The sequence below is a fragment of the Argiope bruennichi genome, chromosome 9 (assembly GCF_947563725.1).
Source record: "Argiope bruennichi chromosome 9, qqArgBrue1.1, whole genome shotgun sequence".
Classification (NCBI taxonomy): Eukaryota; Metazoa; Arthropoda; class Arachnida; order Araneae; family Araneidae; genus Argiope; species Argiope bruennichi.
Window position 1 is genome coordinate 100,320,233 of NC_079159.1, and position 18,385 is coordinate 100,338,617.

Here is an 18,385-nt window from a genome sequence, read left to right on the forward strand (position 1 = left end):
GTATAGTGTCTCAAACAATTTCAAAGCCAACTGAAATTTTTTTTATTGTGGATTGTTTTATGCAAAAGGAGAAATTCCAGAAAAGGCGACATTTTAGCAGGTGCATTATTTATATAGTACCATAACGTTTGTTACAATTTATTTTTATTCAAAACAAAGAGATTAAAACCATTTTTTTTTCAAGAAATATTTTCCGTCATGTCTTAGGCCACAAAACGAAATTAAATTATGTTTTTTCGAGGTGAATAAAGTAATAATGTTAGATATAAAGGCCCTGGTTCCTCAATCACCCCTATTTATGAAGACAGATGATATCGTCTCCAAAAAGAATATAGTCAATTTTAGAGCAGCAAAATACCATGATTTAAAAGTCGAATTGGAGAATATGGCATGTTTTTGCAAAGAAGCTAAATGTATTTGAATTGAAAACATAGTTACAACTGCAAAAATGCAACTCAAGGATTGCTGACGCTTTTCATGAAATGAATAAGTTAATAAAAATTGTATGCACTCAACTAGTATCAGCATGCCTGAGACAGAAATTTCAATACATTGTGAATTAACAAAAATTATATGTGAACTACAATAGTTCAAGATTGGCTTCAAACCTCTTAAATGTGTACAGTATCATGTAAAAAAAAAAAAAGATTTGCATTACATTATAGAAAATGCATTATATTGTCACTTCTTCCTCTCCTTTCAGTAGACACTATTGCAACTCTTGATCTAAGCTGCGCAAGTGAATCTTACAACCGAATATATCATTGAAGTATTCAAAAATTCATTACACCAGTATGACATACAAATTTATAATATTACACTAATATGACATACATATTTATAATATTACATCAGTCAAACAACATAAAAATTTGTATCAAATTGACATATCGTTTACCTGATAACGAATACTTTTTACGATCTTCGCTAATTAAGGGAAATTTAAAATAATTTTACACAAAGGAAAGTAAAGATTTGAATAACTTTGAAGTAAATGTAAATGAAACAATTTAAATTGTTTTAATGTTGTCTGCTTGTGTTTTCCCTTTGATAATGAAAGCAAGTGGTAAAAATAATTTTGTTAGAATGGCAATATTTTGAAATAGAAACTGCGAAACTGTCATGCTGACAAATGTAACTTGATTATCTTTAAAAAAAATCTTTAAAAATGTAAAAAAATTAGCAGAAATATTATTCTTTGAAATAAAAAAAATACTTTAAATTTTTATTTAAGTAAGTACTGATTATGTTTTATTGAAGTCTGGTCATGTCAACAAGTAATATGACTGTTTCTAGCATGGCGGAGGAACTTTCACAACAAACACTTATGGTAAACAAACATGTGCCAGTAGTTGATGGCATTTCAAAAGATGAGCTATCGATAAACCTAAGTGCAAGTGAAAAAATTATAATTTCTGGTGAAGTGCTACAACCACCAGTGAATGAAACTGGTGAATATGATCAAAATGTTTTTGAACAAAATCGAAGTAATATTTTGCAAGAAAATATTCATCCCCTTTCTGATCATTCCTACATTCATACAACCAAATCACCTACTTTTGAATCTATGAACACAGAAGATTTAAACTCTGTCGGTAGTCCAATAGCTCCTGATAAGGACGTAAACAAAAATTTAGAATTACATAATTTGTCCTTTGAAACTGATAAATGTGTTTCAGATTCTTCTGGAAATCATTTAAAATCCTTATCTTTAAATGAAGATAACGAAATAAATTTAAATAATGAATCTTTAACTTTTAATGCAGTGGAAGGCAGTTGCAGTGAAGATTTTTATGCCAATGAAACAATTGTCAGTAGTAATCCTTTAATTATATCTGAAAATCCTGTATCATCTAACAGCTCATCAGATCAGACTGTTTGTGCACTTCCCTCTTCCTCAGTTTCATCATCAAACAATTTTGCCTTATCCAACTTAAAATTTCTTACAACAAAGAAAACCAATGCCCCTTTAGGATCTGTGGAGAATCCTATACAAATTACTCACAAAGGTGATTCATTTGAAACTACTCAGGTGTTAACTCAAGCTCAGTTGCAACAAATATCATATGTTTTGCAAAACCAAAGAGCCAATAGAATTCAGAATGGAGGAAGATCTGTATTATTTGATCCCACGACAAACACAAGAATTGTTTGTCGTATTGTACATCCTTCTGAATTGCAAGGCACTAATTCTACAACTGAGACGGCTTCAAAGCCAACTGCAATCAGGAGAGCTTCATCTTCGCGAGGAAAAGGACGTCATAGGAGAACAGATGATGATGACAGGGGGACTAATTTGACTAAAGAAGAACGGGAAGAAAGAAAAAAACAAAGACCCAGAACACGTTCTGGTCGTATTTCTAAGCCACCATCTTACATGGTGAAAGATTATAAACGTATTCATCATCTTGATTTTAATGAAGATGTTTATGACTCTGATGGAGGTTACTCAGATTATCATTTAAGTGATGAAGAAACAGTAAAATCTGGAACTAAAGAAGAAGTATTACCACCAGGTATATTCATATTTTTTATTCTTTTTTGGGGGAGGGGATTTTTATTTTATACTAATCACCTTTGGTGATCAGCTGGTTTATGGATAATATTGGTGGTATTTAATTTACATTAAAATCCTTATGTACAGTTTGAAGATTCTCTGAACAGTGTTTTGAGCATCAAATTGTAATAGATATGAAAGTCATATTATTTTATCTGTTTTGTTTATTATGTATGTGAACATTCTTATTTTAGTCATATTCAGTTATTCATAGAGCCATTGAAAACATCATTCTCTGTATAATCCATCTTCTATTTGCATTATATTTCTTGTCATAGTATAATTTGTCAATCACTTTCTTCTGTAAAGAGCTGAGATAATAAACAGAATTGGAAAAAATTGATAATTATATGTTTGATGAAACTATAAGAGTAATTTAAATGGCATTATAACCATTTCATCTATTGTTAAAAATTAAGCAAACAAAAAATTTCCAAAATTTTAAACAGGGACCCCCCCCCCTCCATAAATTGGTATTATTAATAAAACAGTTTTTTTGAAGTGTGCAAAAATGATTTTTATGCAATAATATTTTGAAGTTATTGCCAAAATATGTCAAAGTCTCTCTTAATTTTTTATTAATTCAAATTTTAGACAGATTATGCTTAGGTGCATAGTCTACTGTCTGAAGTTTACCTCTGATAAATTTGCTATTTATAGAACAAATAGTCTGTATTTATATGTTCCTTTATTTAATCATTGCCGTCACATTTTATTGTGAAAGCTATAGATGATAATTAAGAATAATATTTCAGCTGCATTTATTTTATTTTTACTTTTCTTATTTTACTAAAAGTAATATTTGTATTTTGTTTTCCTGAGATAAATATATATTACAAAGTTATAATGTTGTTTAAAAGAATTCTTCAGTGTTTTATTAATTTAAATGTTTTTATATAATTCTCATTATCAAATTTACCACAATTTTATTTTTTATTTATTAAGGTAAAGATATCTTACTTGAAGCCTATTCTGCTCTTTCCTCTCTATCAAAAATAATTAAATGAATAATTCATTTATTATGCCTAAAAGATTATCGAAATGAGGATTTTTTTAACACTTACACTTGATAAATAAATTATCTCCTTATTAAAATTTCTTGAATATTTTTAAAATCTTAATCTTAATAAGCTTCCTAAACTTAAAAGCAAATCTTTGATTTTTCTAACTTGTTGTTTTGAGACGAAAAATTCAGAGCTGAAATTTGGATAATGTCAATCTTAGCATAGTCAGGTAGTGGAAAAGAAAGTTATGAAGATTGTTTTGATCGATTCCAAAGATGATCATAAGATTTTTTTTTTTTTTTTTTTTTTTTTTTTGCCACTCAGTACAAGGAGAATTTTTTTTTTTTTTTTTCCAAATGATTTGGTAACAGTGGAGTAATTGTGTTTAAAAAGTTATATGTGGAAAATAGAATTTCAATGAAAATCTTTTTATCAAAAAAAAAAAAAAAAAATGCTGCATATATACTAACTTTTCCTTAAATGTATTCTTATACAAGGATGGGGAGGGATCAATTATCTTAAATGAATACTTTCTATGTACAGTTTTTACTTAAAAATTAATTGCACAAATTCTGTATTTGATTTCTGATTAATTTTAGAATAGTTAATTACTTAATTCTATTTTCAATTCAGTTACTCAGTTCAATTGGACTGTAATTATGCCAACTTCTATGCAGTAGATATTCCTTTAATCATACCATTTTGTCTTTTTTTTTAATGCTCTAGAAGTCCTTTTCTTTAGTTTTCTTAATGATGAAAATGCTTTCTACTCCATAACTGTTTAATAGTTTCTAACCTAAATATGTGTATTGCAGAAAGGAACAAATAAATAAAATAATTTTATGAATATGTGTGCAAATAGTTTGTTCTTGGACAAATTTATTTTTCTATTTATTTTTCTCATTAATATTTCTTTCTAATATTAGAAGTTATCAAAAGTAACAAACATAATTAATATGGACTTTATTTTTCTCTTATTGACATGACTTGCACTTGAATCTTTTTTTAAAATATGAAATTGTTTAACCTTTCAAGATTCCATTTTAAATACTTTGATAATATCTTGATTCAATAAATTGTCTTAATGATATATTTATTCTATTTTTCCAGATATTGTAAGTAAGAATCCACCAATTTTTTTTCTTCTCTCACAGAAGTACAAATTTTTTGCTATCGCTCTGAAATGATCATGGTTGGATGATGAAAGTAATTTTAATAGTTAGAGAAATACTGAAAATTTCTAATAAAGTGATTACTAAATGGAAATAAAATCAATATACTTTAAAGTTTTAGATTCCAATTGCATTTAGAAACACAATTCTAAAATTTAATTCCTTCATTAAGTAATGAATACCATTTTAAAATGGAATGATATAATGTCTGTTAACTTTTGGAGGATATCCAGTGGTATAGTGACCAAGGAGGTATAAATATCCTGGGAGCACTTTGGAGATAATAGAATTATTACATTTGTATCACATTTTTAAATGGAATGTCAAAGGGGTTGGGGGGTATAATATTGTTTCCGAAGCCCTGTTAACCCTTCCTAACTTATTGATGACTGCAGTTATATCCTTAGTATGAGATATGAAAATAATCATCATCCTAGGCTTCAAATACCCTAGCTACACTACTGAGCATATCATCTCATTTAATGGAGGCATAGTGTATATGAATATTTATGTGTTAAGAATTTATATTGCAGTATGCATAGTGTACATTGTCATTATCATTGTAATATATGAAAGGTTTCTTTCAAAGGAGTTACTACATCAAAGCAGCGGAATTATGCTTGTCAAAAATGTCCAAAAGCTTATATTGGAAAAGGTGGTTTATCACGACATTATCGTTTGAATCCAAGTCATGGAAGTATGCAAGAAGGGGAGGATGTCAGTACCCAAGGTTCTGTAATTTACTGTTTTTTATTTTACTATTGATTTTATTAAAATTTTATTTTTCATTGATTAATAGAGAAATCTAACTTTAAAAAAAATTCTGTCATTTTAGAAGTTAGTTAAAATTCAAGCAAAATTTAAAGTTCTATTTTCTTCTACATTTCCTTTTATAGCTTTAGATTTGTTATAAATCATGAATTAAATGTACCTAATAGTATTGTTAGGCTTTTCTCTTTTGGAAATGACAAAGTAAATAAATATATATCAATTATATACTTTTGATATAATTAGTATGACTTGATAGTATGATATAAAAATTCAGAAAGTTTTTTCAAGTGGACTAAAATCAAGAGATTCTTCAGAAATAGTTCAGTCTGTTGCCTGAGAAAACAGAGCGTTTTTAGATCAACAAATCAAATACTTAAGTTGTTCGTTGTCCTTTTTGGAGTTCAGTGCTCATATGGTGATAAATAAAAAGCAATCATTTTTGGTATTGAAAAATAATTCTAATTACTTTCTCAACATCATAAGTGTTCCTTTAAATTCCATTGAAAGTGTTTCTTACATTAATAATATAATTTTTGTAATATTCTGCATTATTATCAGTGACCTTAAAATAAATTTATATTTGATTTTCTTAAAATCATTTTATAAGCATTTAGTATAGCTGAATATCTTCTGAAATAATATTTTTTATTACTTTTGAAATAATGCTAAAGCACAATTCCTTCGTGTTGTAAGCTAAATTGTTAAAATATGTATTGACCAATCTACATTAAGAAATTTATAATAAATGTAATCACATTATTTTTTGAAATTTCTTTCTTTTATTTAAGCAGATGAAAATTCAAGTAGCTCCTTAGCATCATCTGTTTTGAGCAGTTCTGGAGGACAGAATAACAGCCAAAATGGTACTACTTCCTTTCCTCAAGTATCTGTTCGATTTGAAACTGAAGGCTCTTTAGAAAAAGCACCACAATTGCCATCTTCTGGCCAAGTAAATGCAATATTATCTGCAAGAAGAAAGTCAAAGTTGAAGGAGGTATAAAGCTTCATTGTGAATTATTTTTTAAAGCTTAAAATAAAGAAATTCAAAAATTTTCTGAACTGATAGTTATGGAAAAGTTGTTCAATGATAGTATCAGCATCAAATTTATCATTAATTTTTCTTTTTGTAGTGATTTTAATTTATTTAACAGTGTAAAAACTCATTCAAATAATCATCAAATTTTAAATTCTTATTATTTAGATTATGTTGAAAATTTGCAATTTTTAGAAACCAAGTAACTTGACACAAATAATCATTTCTGAAATTTTTAATTAAATCTTTTATAAATTACTTGACCTTAATGACTTCAAAACCCGAATGTTTTGTAAATTCAAAATGCATTAGTATTAGATATTATTAGATGATATTTTTAACCAGAGAGAGTGTTCTTACCAAAACTTTCTCGCCTACTCCTTAATAAAGGTGTTTTCTTAGAGAACACCTTCTCATGATATTAGTGTACAGCAGTTACAAAATCTTAATTTTTGGCATGAATATAGCTTTTTTGTTGAATCTCTCATATGTTCATTGTCAAGTTTTTTGGCAATTAATGAAGAATATGCAATTGAAAGTATCCGAAAATCAAATTTGTGTTTTATATGTTTTTTCTCCAAATGATTGAAACAAAACCCCATACCAAATCTAATATATTTAAATCGTAGCATTTTTGAGTTATGACATTTATATATTTCTGAAAGATAGGCAGTCAACCTCTTGTTGGATTTTATTCAAAATTTACAAGTGTCTACTCTATAAATATTAATTCTAGGTACTAAATTTTATTCATCTATCTCTCTTCATTTTGTAGTTATCATCTTAAGTTATATTCAAACAGCAGAGCAAACAGACTCCCTCTGAATTTTGCACAAAACTTGGCTGAAATCTACAAATTTTGTGCAAGGACCATATCTAAATATCCTCCTTCTGGCTCAAAGCATTTTTGTGTTATCTATGTAACAGATAGATAGTTAGACGGATATAAAGCTAAAAATTTGTTTATCAATCTCAGGAAGATCTGAAACATGGCAATTCAACAAAATCTTTCGTTTAAAATTTTTGATTATTATAATATATTCTCTACACTTTGTATACAAAAAAAGTAATTACACATCTTTGTAATGTGTGCTATATGACTTCCTAATTTTTTGCCATTTTTCTTAGAAGTTGAACTTTATTATGAAATTTGATGTGATTAAACTTCAAGCAATCTTATAGCTTTCTTGCTGAATGAAACATGTTAAAATGTAGGCATAGAAAGTAAAATAATTCAGCATTAAAGTTTTATATGGGCTATAGAAAATTTTTTGTAATTTACATAAAGTATTAGAATTATTCAATAAATTTTTTTGAATTCAATGGAAAATTTGCAGCGACTAAATATATGAATATTAATATGTAGTCTTGTCTACAAAATTGTAGATATGTATCAAATTATAGTTTCAATCTGTCAAAAGAAGGATATTCCGAATACAGTTCTTTTCTTTGTTATACTGCAGTGCAAGAAACATTCCATATTGTGTTCTATAAAAGAAAGTTGAGGAAAGAACATACCTACTGGTATTTTCTTTAAATAAATTCTTAAATTCTAAAAACAGAAAAAAAAAGCTATATAAAATTACTTACATTTAAACTCTAAGATCGGTTTTGATTACTATGAATGCTATAATAACAAGAATAAAATATCAGTTGTGGGTGGGTTTTTTTTTTATGCTTTGCTTTTATTATGGAAAGTAAGATTCTTAGAATTTTCTTGATTTGTTTTGGTTGTTTAGAGATACAATGCAAGATTCTGCAAGACAAAAATCAACAGAGTTCTTAAATTCTTCTCTTTTAATTTCTTTAAAATTCTTTTGATTGTATTTATATGTTTCTGAAAGATAGACAGTCAAACCTTTGTTGGATTTGATTCAAAATTCTTTTGATTGTGATAAATTATTGGAATAGTCGCAGAAAAATGTAGGATTTTGCTTATTTATTTTGTGAAATGAATAACAAAATTGTAAATAAAAAATTGCCACCTAAAAATTTTCTCTAGAAAAAGTAAAATTAATTTTATGTATTTTTTTAACTATAATTAAAAACGGTTATTCAATGATTTTGTAGAAAAATATTATTAAAATAGGTCTCAAAATTAGAATTTAATTTTAGTGGAAAAGTGCTACATATAAAGAAATATATATGTTTAGATTTTTAAAAATGTATATCAAAATTATTAATTATACCTACTCCTTTACACCTTTGCTGTTATTTAAAATTTTGTTTTCAATGTATAATTAATATTTTTGAGAAGTTTTAAAATATTTTAATTTTAATACATTCATATAATAGGAAGAATGTTTTAAATCAAAGCAATAATATTCAACTAATTTGAAATGTTTAATTGACATAATGTAGGTAATTGCAATTTGTTGAACATTATTATAGAAAATAAACAACAGATAGGAACAAACTACTTTAGCTTGTTATCTGGATTAATTCTATGAGTGATGTATGTTTTATAATAATTTTTTCTCCTTTTATTTTGTTTAATATATCCTTATGGCCTTATTGATTTTCTTTGTGGAATGTATTGTAAGTTTATTAAAGCAAATGTAAAAAGAATCTTACTTTTTTTTTTCTTTCAGATTTTAAAAAGTTATTCAGATGAAGAATTGATAGATGCAATACTTCCTGATTTAGCCCAAAAGGTTTCATTGTGGGATTTTTTCTTAAAAAAGTGTGATGAAAAGTCAGATGGATTGAGAATTTATGAGATGCTGAAAGAATTTGAAAAATTTCTTGTTGAAATGCAAAAGATCTCTCATGCTTATCTGTCACCTGCATCATATGAAGATCATGGGAAAACAATCATTAATGTAAGAAATTCTGTTAATTCTAACATTCTTTATTTTTAACTATGAAATCTATTAACTGTCTTTGATAACCAACTGGATTCATGGTTGTGTTTAATTTCAGTTAAATTTCTTATGCATGGTTTGGTATTCATGGTTTTCTTAATTATGTATTTTTAAACATCAGATTGTCACATACATTTAAACTGTGTTATTTTAATAGCCTTATACTTGTTTTTGCATATTGTGTGATAAATTTCCTTAATACCATTATTTTTGTGCAATTATAACTGTTTGTGTTAACTAATTGCATATTATATAATATGGTAAACTCACTTTATTTCTCATATAAAGTTTGCAGTTGATTTAAATGTAGGCATATATTCTTTCCCTTTATATGAATGTTTACTTTTTTAAATTTTATTTCTCAAACCTTTTTCCTTTTTGATAAAGTTTTCTGCATAGTATATATATATGATAAATCTATCAATTTTAATTATAATTTGCTCAATTTTTAATTTAATATTAATAAAAATATAAGCATTTGTTATATGTGTTCTTTTAAAAATTTGTAAAAGATGGTTAAAAAACAAACAACCATTTGTAAATTGTGCATTTATTATCTATATAACTGCTTCATAAAAACCCTTGACTTTTATTTTGATTTATTTTACAGATCTCCAGCAAGCAGATTGCTGAAGCATTATCATTAGAAAGAGGAGCTTATTTTGTCAATGACCCATCTACTACCATTTCAAATGCTGCCTTCAGTGAAAGTTTAAGTGGTGAATTGAACCAATCTGGTGATATTATCCAACCTCATGCGAAACGGAAAAGAATTGATCAGAATGTGGAAGATATTAGCTCTGGATTACCAGATCAGATTTTGAGTGATGTTCATGAAAGTGGTAATATAGATTTGCCATTGTCTGAAGTCAGTTTTCCTGTGAATTCTGATTTTCAGAGACAAGATAATCACATATTCAGTTCAGCTCTTACTGCAGTTGATCCACAAAATGATTTAGCTTCAAAGAGTTTATTTGATCTCAGCAGTTCTACCACTGTTACTCCTAGTTCTTTGTCTTCAGGTTGTCTTAGTGCTGTGAATACTTCTAAGTCAGAAAAAATGAATATGCTTTTCACCACAAATGGTGCTCAACAATTACATAACTTACAAATTCGTAAAGTACAATTATTGGGAACAGAATCCCAGCAGCAAGTACTGGTGAAAAATAGCACAAGAATGTCATTGAACGGTTTTACTCTACCTCCAGATTTTAATTTAAATGAAATTTCATCTAATAAGACTATATGCATGAACAACAGGGAAGTGGAAGTAGATTGCAGTAATTTAACGGCAAAAAGTACTTTTCAAACTCTAAATCTTAGTGGGAATATTGACATTCTTAGTCAGGGTTTACAAGAAAGTGTTGGCATATGTAACAATCAAGCAACAGATCATTCTTTGTCTGATTTATCCCATGTAAATAATACTCATATTTCTAATGAAAGCCAAATAACTGATACACAAAAGGTCCAAGATGAGGTGTCTAAAAATATTGTTAATTGTTTACCTTTGGTAGATGTACAAAATCCTGCAACCATTGTTAGTGACAATGAAATACAAACTTGCTTACCACCTGATATCACTACCAGTAGCAACACTTTGGAAGAATCTAGGGAATTTGAGGTAAGGCTATTTAAAAAAAAATATTTAAAAATAATTTAATTGCATAATGTTCACTTTTTTATATTATTTAATTAGATGATATTTGCGGTTTTGAGAATGATTACAGTTTTGATCCAAATAAGAATTTGAAGAAGTGCTTATAGATTCTCTGTAATTTTTACATTGAATTATATTGCCTATACATAAATTAATCTGGTTTTATAAATGTTAAAATTCAGTAATTTAATACAAGTATGACTCATAGATAAATCAGTAAAATCGTTTGTGTTTGAAATATGTGTGTGTGTAAATGTAAAGCAGCCAACACAAGTAATAAATTAATAATAATGTGAATAGTAAATGAATACATAATATATTATGAGAATTTTTAATGAGCATAGATAAAATAAATAGCTAAATGGGGAAAAAAAGTATAAAGTAGTTAAAATAAATATCCTTCAAAAAGTAGCAAAAAATTCTGCTGAATTTCTTAATAGAGTTGATCCATTTCTTTTTTTTCACAAACAAGAGCACTTTAAATAATCTTTTTTGAATGCTATGAAATTTATTTCATATTTCAATGGTAATTCACCAAATAGACCTCTAGTATTGATCCCCATTGACATTGTTTTAAACCAGTGGGAGTAGAATCTCCAAAATTTTCTTGCATACTTTCTAATAAAGGTCTTACCCCAGAGAATGCCTTCCATGGCATTGACATACAATAGGTACAAAATATTAAACTATGTGGGAATTTAGCATTTTTAGTGAATCTATTGTGTGATCCTTGGTGAGTTTTTTTTGACAATTAATTCGTAACATGCAGTTAATAGTATCCGATAATCGAATTTGTGTTTTAGACTTTTTTGCCCAGCTGACTAAATCAAAACTTTCACACAATACTGTACATATAGTCACAAAATCGCATACCAAATTTGATATATTTAAGTGATTGCGTTTTTGAATTTTTGCCTTCATATGTTTCTGAAAGTACAGTCTGATAGATGGTCAAGCCGATGTTGGATTTAGCTCAAAATTTGACAGAACATCTATAGGTGCCTATACTATAAATATTAAATCTGTACACCAAATTTTATTAATCTAGCTCTCTTTATTTCTTAAGTAATATGCTGAATTATATTCAAATAGCCAGATACATAAACTTCCTCTGAGTGGATTCTCTCAAATTTTTATAGAAATCTACAAATTGGTGTAGAGATTGTATATCAAAATTAATCTTTCTAGCTAAAAGTATTTTTGTGTTACCTTTCTTACAAACAGACATACAAACATTTTCCAAAAATGTAATTTTCAAACTTGGAGAGATTTCAAACATGAAGATGTATCAAAATCTATTTTGAATTTTTTGGTGATTGCAATACTTTTTTTTACTGCATATGTGAGAAAGTAAAAATTACTTATTAAATTTAAGCATTTTTAGCTATTTTTTTGTATTAAAAATTTCATGAACCCAAAAAATAAAAAATGAATTGCAAATTCATTATCAATCGCAAAATCATTAGATCTGGGTCTAGTCATCTGCTCTCAAGAAAGCCACGAAACACACACTCATTTATTCACTTTCATTATTATTTAAGATAAAATAACAAGTTTTATTTTCAAATCTCTTATGTCAGTTTTGATGTTATTTTATTATTATTATTATTATTTTGTTTTGTTATTTTCCATTTTGATAGGTTAGAATTTTTATATTGCTATTTTTGTATACAGTATAAATTTTTAGTTTATCTTATTTATTTTTAAATAAATATAAAAAGTAAAAATAATTGATTGATAGTTTTTTTTATTTTGTTAAAATGAAGTTTGAGTGTCTAAAAATCTAATCACTTAGACAAGAAACTTGTCAAATTTGATTAAAAATAAATAGGCATAATTGGTAATAATAGTAATGATTGTTAGATTCTATTTTTATGATGAATATAGAGAGATAGATAGATTTCCTTTATTTACACAGAACATTTTCATATCTTTGATACAAGAAAAATGGCTTTGTGAGTTAATAAACATTAATATGGGTATTTATTGTGGTGCCAGACTTTGGTTCATGCATCTAAAAACTTTATATTTTAAATAATAAGCTAAAATTCATTCCTATATGTTATAATTCGATATTTAAATTATGTTGCATTCATAAATGTCTCAAGGGTTTCAAGAACTTAATTAGAGTTATAGCTTAATCAATACAACAATTCCTTTTTAAATCCAAAGGTATCTGTAACTTAATTAAGTACCAAAAAAAAGTATGCAGTAAAGAGGTTAATGTACTTGTTTAAATATGTATGCATGCCTTTTTTCTTAACCTTTCCTTTTAAAAAACTATTTAATAAAATGTCTTATGTAGATTGATTATTAGTTTTCTGCATATTAAGTATCTGTTTAATTTATCTTTAGATTCCACCAAGTGACATTGCTTCTGAATCTACCAAGACCACCGATTCTTCCCAAATTTTAAGGCACTTTGTTTTACCTGATGGTCAGTTGATTGGTGTTTGGTCACCAGCTGATAGTTCAGAAAAGTCTGTGAATGAGCAACTTGTACAGAACTGTTTGCCTGGAAATCTTATTATTGTACAAAATCCTGATGGTACAATACAAGTGCCTAGTAACCAGAACCTCACTCTGGAAACTTTGCAAACATTTGTGTCAGTTGATCCGGGGCAAACTACTTCCACATATACTACAGTTCATATGTAAAACTGTACATTTTTATTTATTTGAAAAAAATTTGATAAAGTGACTTTTGTACCTGCTGTTTAAATTAATGTATATTTGACAAGGTTTTTAAATGCATGAATGCATCTTTATTATAAATATTTATAGAAGGAAAATATGCTTTGTTGTGCATAAATTGTTCCCTCCAAATATAATATATTATTCAAAGTTATTTCTCTGTGTGTATAAATGTTTTAAGATGTTAAAAAGAGTAAATATGTTAATTATTGATATAATTATATAATATTGGCGGTGAGTTATTTTTTAATATTGTTATAGTTTGTTCTTGTAGTCTTTTCTCTCTCATTGTGTAATTTAAGAAAGCATTATTGGAATTAGAAACTTGAAGAGATTTTACTGGTATCTCTTAATTTAGAAACATTTTACCAGGGTCCAAAACCAAAGGATGCATTACCTTTTCATCTATTAAATAAGAAGTTCTTCATTTCTTAATGGAAACAGGTGTCTTAATAAGTCTGATATTTACTATATAGAAATAAAATATATAAAACTTATTTTAATTTTTTAAACCAAATAAGTTTCAAATATGAAAATGCTTGAGGAAGTATCATCTCTTTATTATAGTGATACAATATATACTTATTCCTCATTAAAATTGTGACATCTCTGATTCTAGTAATGACTTGGCTTAAAAAAATATGAATTCTGCTTCTTATAAATCATAAAATTTTCAGTTTTTTTTTTTTTTTCTTCTTAATATTATGAATGGAAATCCAATGTTAAACTACTAAATTCTGGTCTTCTTACTTGGGTTGACTTTGTATTGGTATCCAATTTTTTTTTGAATGGCACAGGAGAAAATGCTCTAATATAATTTCATATAGTTTTCAGTATAAAACATTACCTCAGTAGTTGTAATTTTATGACCCTTAAATGCTCATAATATAATTCTTCAAAGAATTTAGAACTTTGTAACTACCACCTGTAAATTTTTTAATTTCTGGAGCAATTATATGAAATCATTATTTCTTTCTTTAAGTATGAGAATGTATCTGTATAAAGACTATCCAGGTTTTAGTATGAAAATACATTAACCCTTTTACTGCTAACCTAGCCCAACCGACCATGCAAATTTTATACTGCTTTGCCAGATTTTATTTCCAATGAAGGGTGCAAAATTTAAAGAGAAGACATCCTTGGTAATAATTTGTTTTACATTTTGCAGCCCTCGTTTGAAACAGAAACCGTATCTCTGGCACAGAATTTGCATAACCGGTTGGGCTGGATTCTTAGTGAAAGGTTCAACTCTTACATACTACTGTATATGGAATGTTTTCTTATATTAAAATTAGAAATTGTCTTATTTTATTATACATATTAATTTATTAGGGTGGATATTTACCAGCATTCCTTAAGAAGAAGCATTGCATGAATTAAGAATTTTGTCACTGTTGTTCAGATGAATATTACTCTTACCTATTTTCTAATCCAAATAACCCTGAATGTTTTTAGTCTTGTAAAATGCTGTATAGCATTGAAAATATTGTACGGTATTTGCATGCTGTTGCGTCTTTTAATCTTAAAAGAAATTTTTGTAGATAGTGTTAGTTATTTTTGGAGATTTCAGAGACTTAGTTGTTGAATTTCTCTAATGTAGTTTGATCTTAGCTGATATCAAATCTTTTGAAATGAGTTAAAGATCTTATATTAATATGACATGGAATTAATGTGGTTTATGTAATTTGGCAAAATTACGTAGTACACCCCAAAATAAGACACATTCTTTAAGAAAGGAGCTTTATTCTAACTAAACTAAACTTAGTTATTGTGTTGGAAATATGAACTTTACCTATTGTTTTTCTATTTTGAAATTTTTAATTGAGAAATAATGACCAAAGAACTAAAATAGATGTGAAGGCCACAGAATGACATTTAAAAAATTTCCAAATGTAATAAAAAAAATTCAAAAATAAATTCTCATGATTACTGAATTAAAAACAAAGTAAATATTTTACTTTTTATTTATTCCATGACATTATTTTTACTATACAGGATTCTAAAATTATTCTGTTTATTATTATTTATATTGACTTTCAAATTGGTATTAAACCTTTAGTTTTGGACTCTGTGTAATATATATACTTATTTCTTATTTACAAGATATTTTAGGAACATTAAATGAAGCTAGATGAAGCATTTTAGACTCTTAGTTCATGTTGAGGATTTTATAAACATCTTTTTTGTGTTCTTAAATGTTTTAATCAAATTACTTTCATAATCAAAGTATTAGAAAGTATGATATAAAACTTGTTAATGGATTTCAACCAAATTTATAACCTTTGTTTGAAACAAATTTTTATTCTTCTCTTGATTAATGAAAAAATGAAAGAAACGTGCTGCTTTTTAACTGGCCAAATTTTGAATTATAAAAATTGATACTGATTAATTTCTTTAAATTGTTTATCAAATTTCATTCTGTAAATAGTATTTTACCGCTGCATTGTTCATTATGAAAATGTAACAGAGTGTAGATATGTATATTTTACAAAAATTAAATTATTTTTTAAATAAAATGAAATTTGATATTAATTTTTTAAAAAAAAATTTCTTTTAACATTGCTTAGCTGTGATTTAACGTATGAGAAAGTATTAGCAGTAAAATCATTAAATTTGTTCAATAGCAAAACAGAAACAAAAATAAAATTATTCAGGGACATTAATAAACTTTTAAAATGAAGGAAGGTTTTTTGTTTGTTTTAGAGAATATTAAAAACTCTTTTAAAAGTATATGTCTAATTTTCTTGTTCATTTTTAAAACTCTGAATGATTTTGATGTTGTTTATTTATGTCTGTTTAATTATTGTGATTAGCCTTCTATGATGTGTAATGGAATAAATGCAAATATCAAATATTTTTTTTAAAAAGTCAAATTTTTTAATTGGCATTTTTTTTTAATTGTACCATCTAGAATTTACATTTTCAGATGTACAGTTAAATTAATCTCATTTTCGGTTTTGAAAATTCAATCTAATTCTAAACCATATTTCATTTGCCTAAAATATTATCACTGAATTGAATTATTATTATTATTGCAAATGGATTATTAATTTAATGAGGTATATGATTATTTATGAAGTTATTGGCTAAAAAAATGTAGGTGTTAAAGAATGAATATTGTATATAATTAAATTATCTAAAAGCAGCAATATTTTGAAGTTGCAGAAATAAAATATATATTTGAAAATTGAAGTCAAAATAAAAAAAAAATTAAAAAAAATGTAAGAATTTTAGTGAGACTAACTGTTTAGTTTTATTCATGATAAATAAATTTTTTTGTAGATTATCTATTTATTCAAAGAATAAATTTATTTAATTCTAATATCATAATTTATTGAATAAAAATTTTAGTTTTTGAAAAATATGAATTGGTATTAATGTTTGTAAATGTGCTTGTATGTTTTAGTGCAATGTCTTTTGTATATAAAAGAGTTTTTATATGTTCCATACAACAGCAAAAAGGTTTTTAAACATAGAAATCATTTGCTATTTTATTTTTTGCTTATCAGTGTGTTCACTGCTGTATATGTGCTGTTTTTAATAGTTGTTGACTGTTTTTAAAGGTTTTTAGTTTTTATTTTATCCATTTTAACATTACCTTATAATATAATTTATTTTTTTTACTCATAACATCATTTATGTATTTTTATTCCTCAAAATAATATTGATGGATGAAAAAAGATTAAAATTAGATATCCTATATGTGTGTGTTTTTTGCTGTAATTTCTTTTACAAAATTGTTCTTAACAAATTAACACATTCTTATTTTTAAAAAATAATTATCGATTATTTTATTTACTTTTTTGTTAGTTGAATTTTTTAAGCAAAATTTTAATGTAAGTTTTTATATTATAAACAATAACACATAATTAATTTTCAGACATGACACATTTCTGCATTTTTGAAATTGAATTTTATCATTTTTGCAATTAATGAATTTTCTTTTATGTAAAAATTCTGTAGTATTTTTAATATCTCAAGCACTTTTTGTATAAATTTAATCATTTTATCGTTCAATTAATCATACTTATTTTACTTCTCATTGTTTATGTTTGGCACAATTCATTATTTTATGAAGGTTAGCTTTTTTTTGTTCCAGACTGTGTCATGTCTGATTTTTATATTTTAAAAATGATATTGTTGAAATATTAATAGTTTCTTTCTTGTTATAAAATTTCAGTTTCAATAAATTTTTGTCAATGAATATGAGTTGTTATTAAATCCTTTATCTTTACTTGTTTATTCTTACAATTTTTTTTTCTTTGAAGTTTGGTGAAAAGAGAAGATTTTTAATACCTTATATATGGAACCTAAACCTTACTTCATGTTAATGTTTTTATTATCATTATTATTATAACTCTAACATAGGCAAAATCATATAAATGGAAGAATTGATACAGTAATATAAGTGGTTTGAATATTATTAAAAAAATATATATTGCTGCTAGTTGTGTTTGGAATCAATTAGAAAAAAATTAAATTGGTACGCAGATTTTTATTTCTAGTATCCCACACATGAGCGTTTTATACTTCGTAATAAGGAAAGAAAACTGAGTAAACATTTTTGGCCATGGTATAATGACCAGGAATACTTAACAGCCCTATGGGGTGCCTATGAGACAAAGCATTA

General features: G+C 26.2%; 1 protein-coding gene across 1 annotated transcript; it reads left to right on the forward strand.

Moving 5' to 3' along the window:
* The first annotated feature begins 1,141 nt into the window (after window positions 1-1,141).
* LOC129984501 (uncharacterized) lies at window positions 1,142-16,567 on the forward strand. Its single transcript, XM_056094391.1, has 6 exons — window positions 1,142-2,516; window positions 5,323-5,463; window positions 6,296-6,498; window positions 9,129-9,359; window positions 10,012-11,025; window positions 13,417-16,567. Exons 1-6 carry the CDS (start codon window positions 1,268-1,270, stop codon window positions 13,717-13,719), a joined length of 3,141 nt encoding a protein of 1,046 aa, XP_055950366.1. The 5' UTR covers window positions 1,142-1,267; the 3' UTR covers window positions 13,720-16,567.
* The last annotated feature ends 1,818 nt before the right edge of the window (window positions 16,568-18,385 follow it).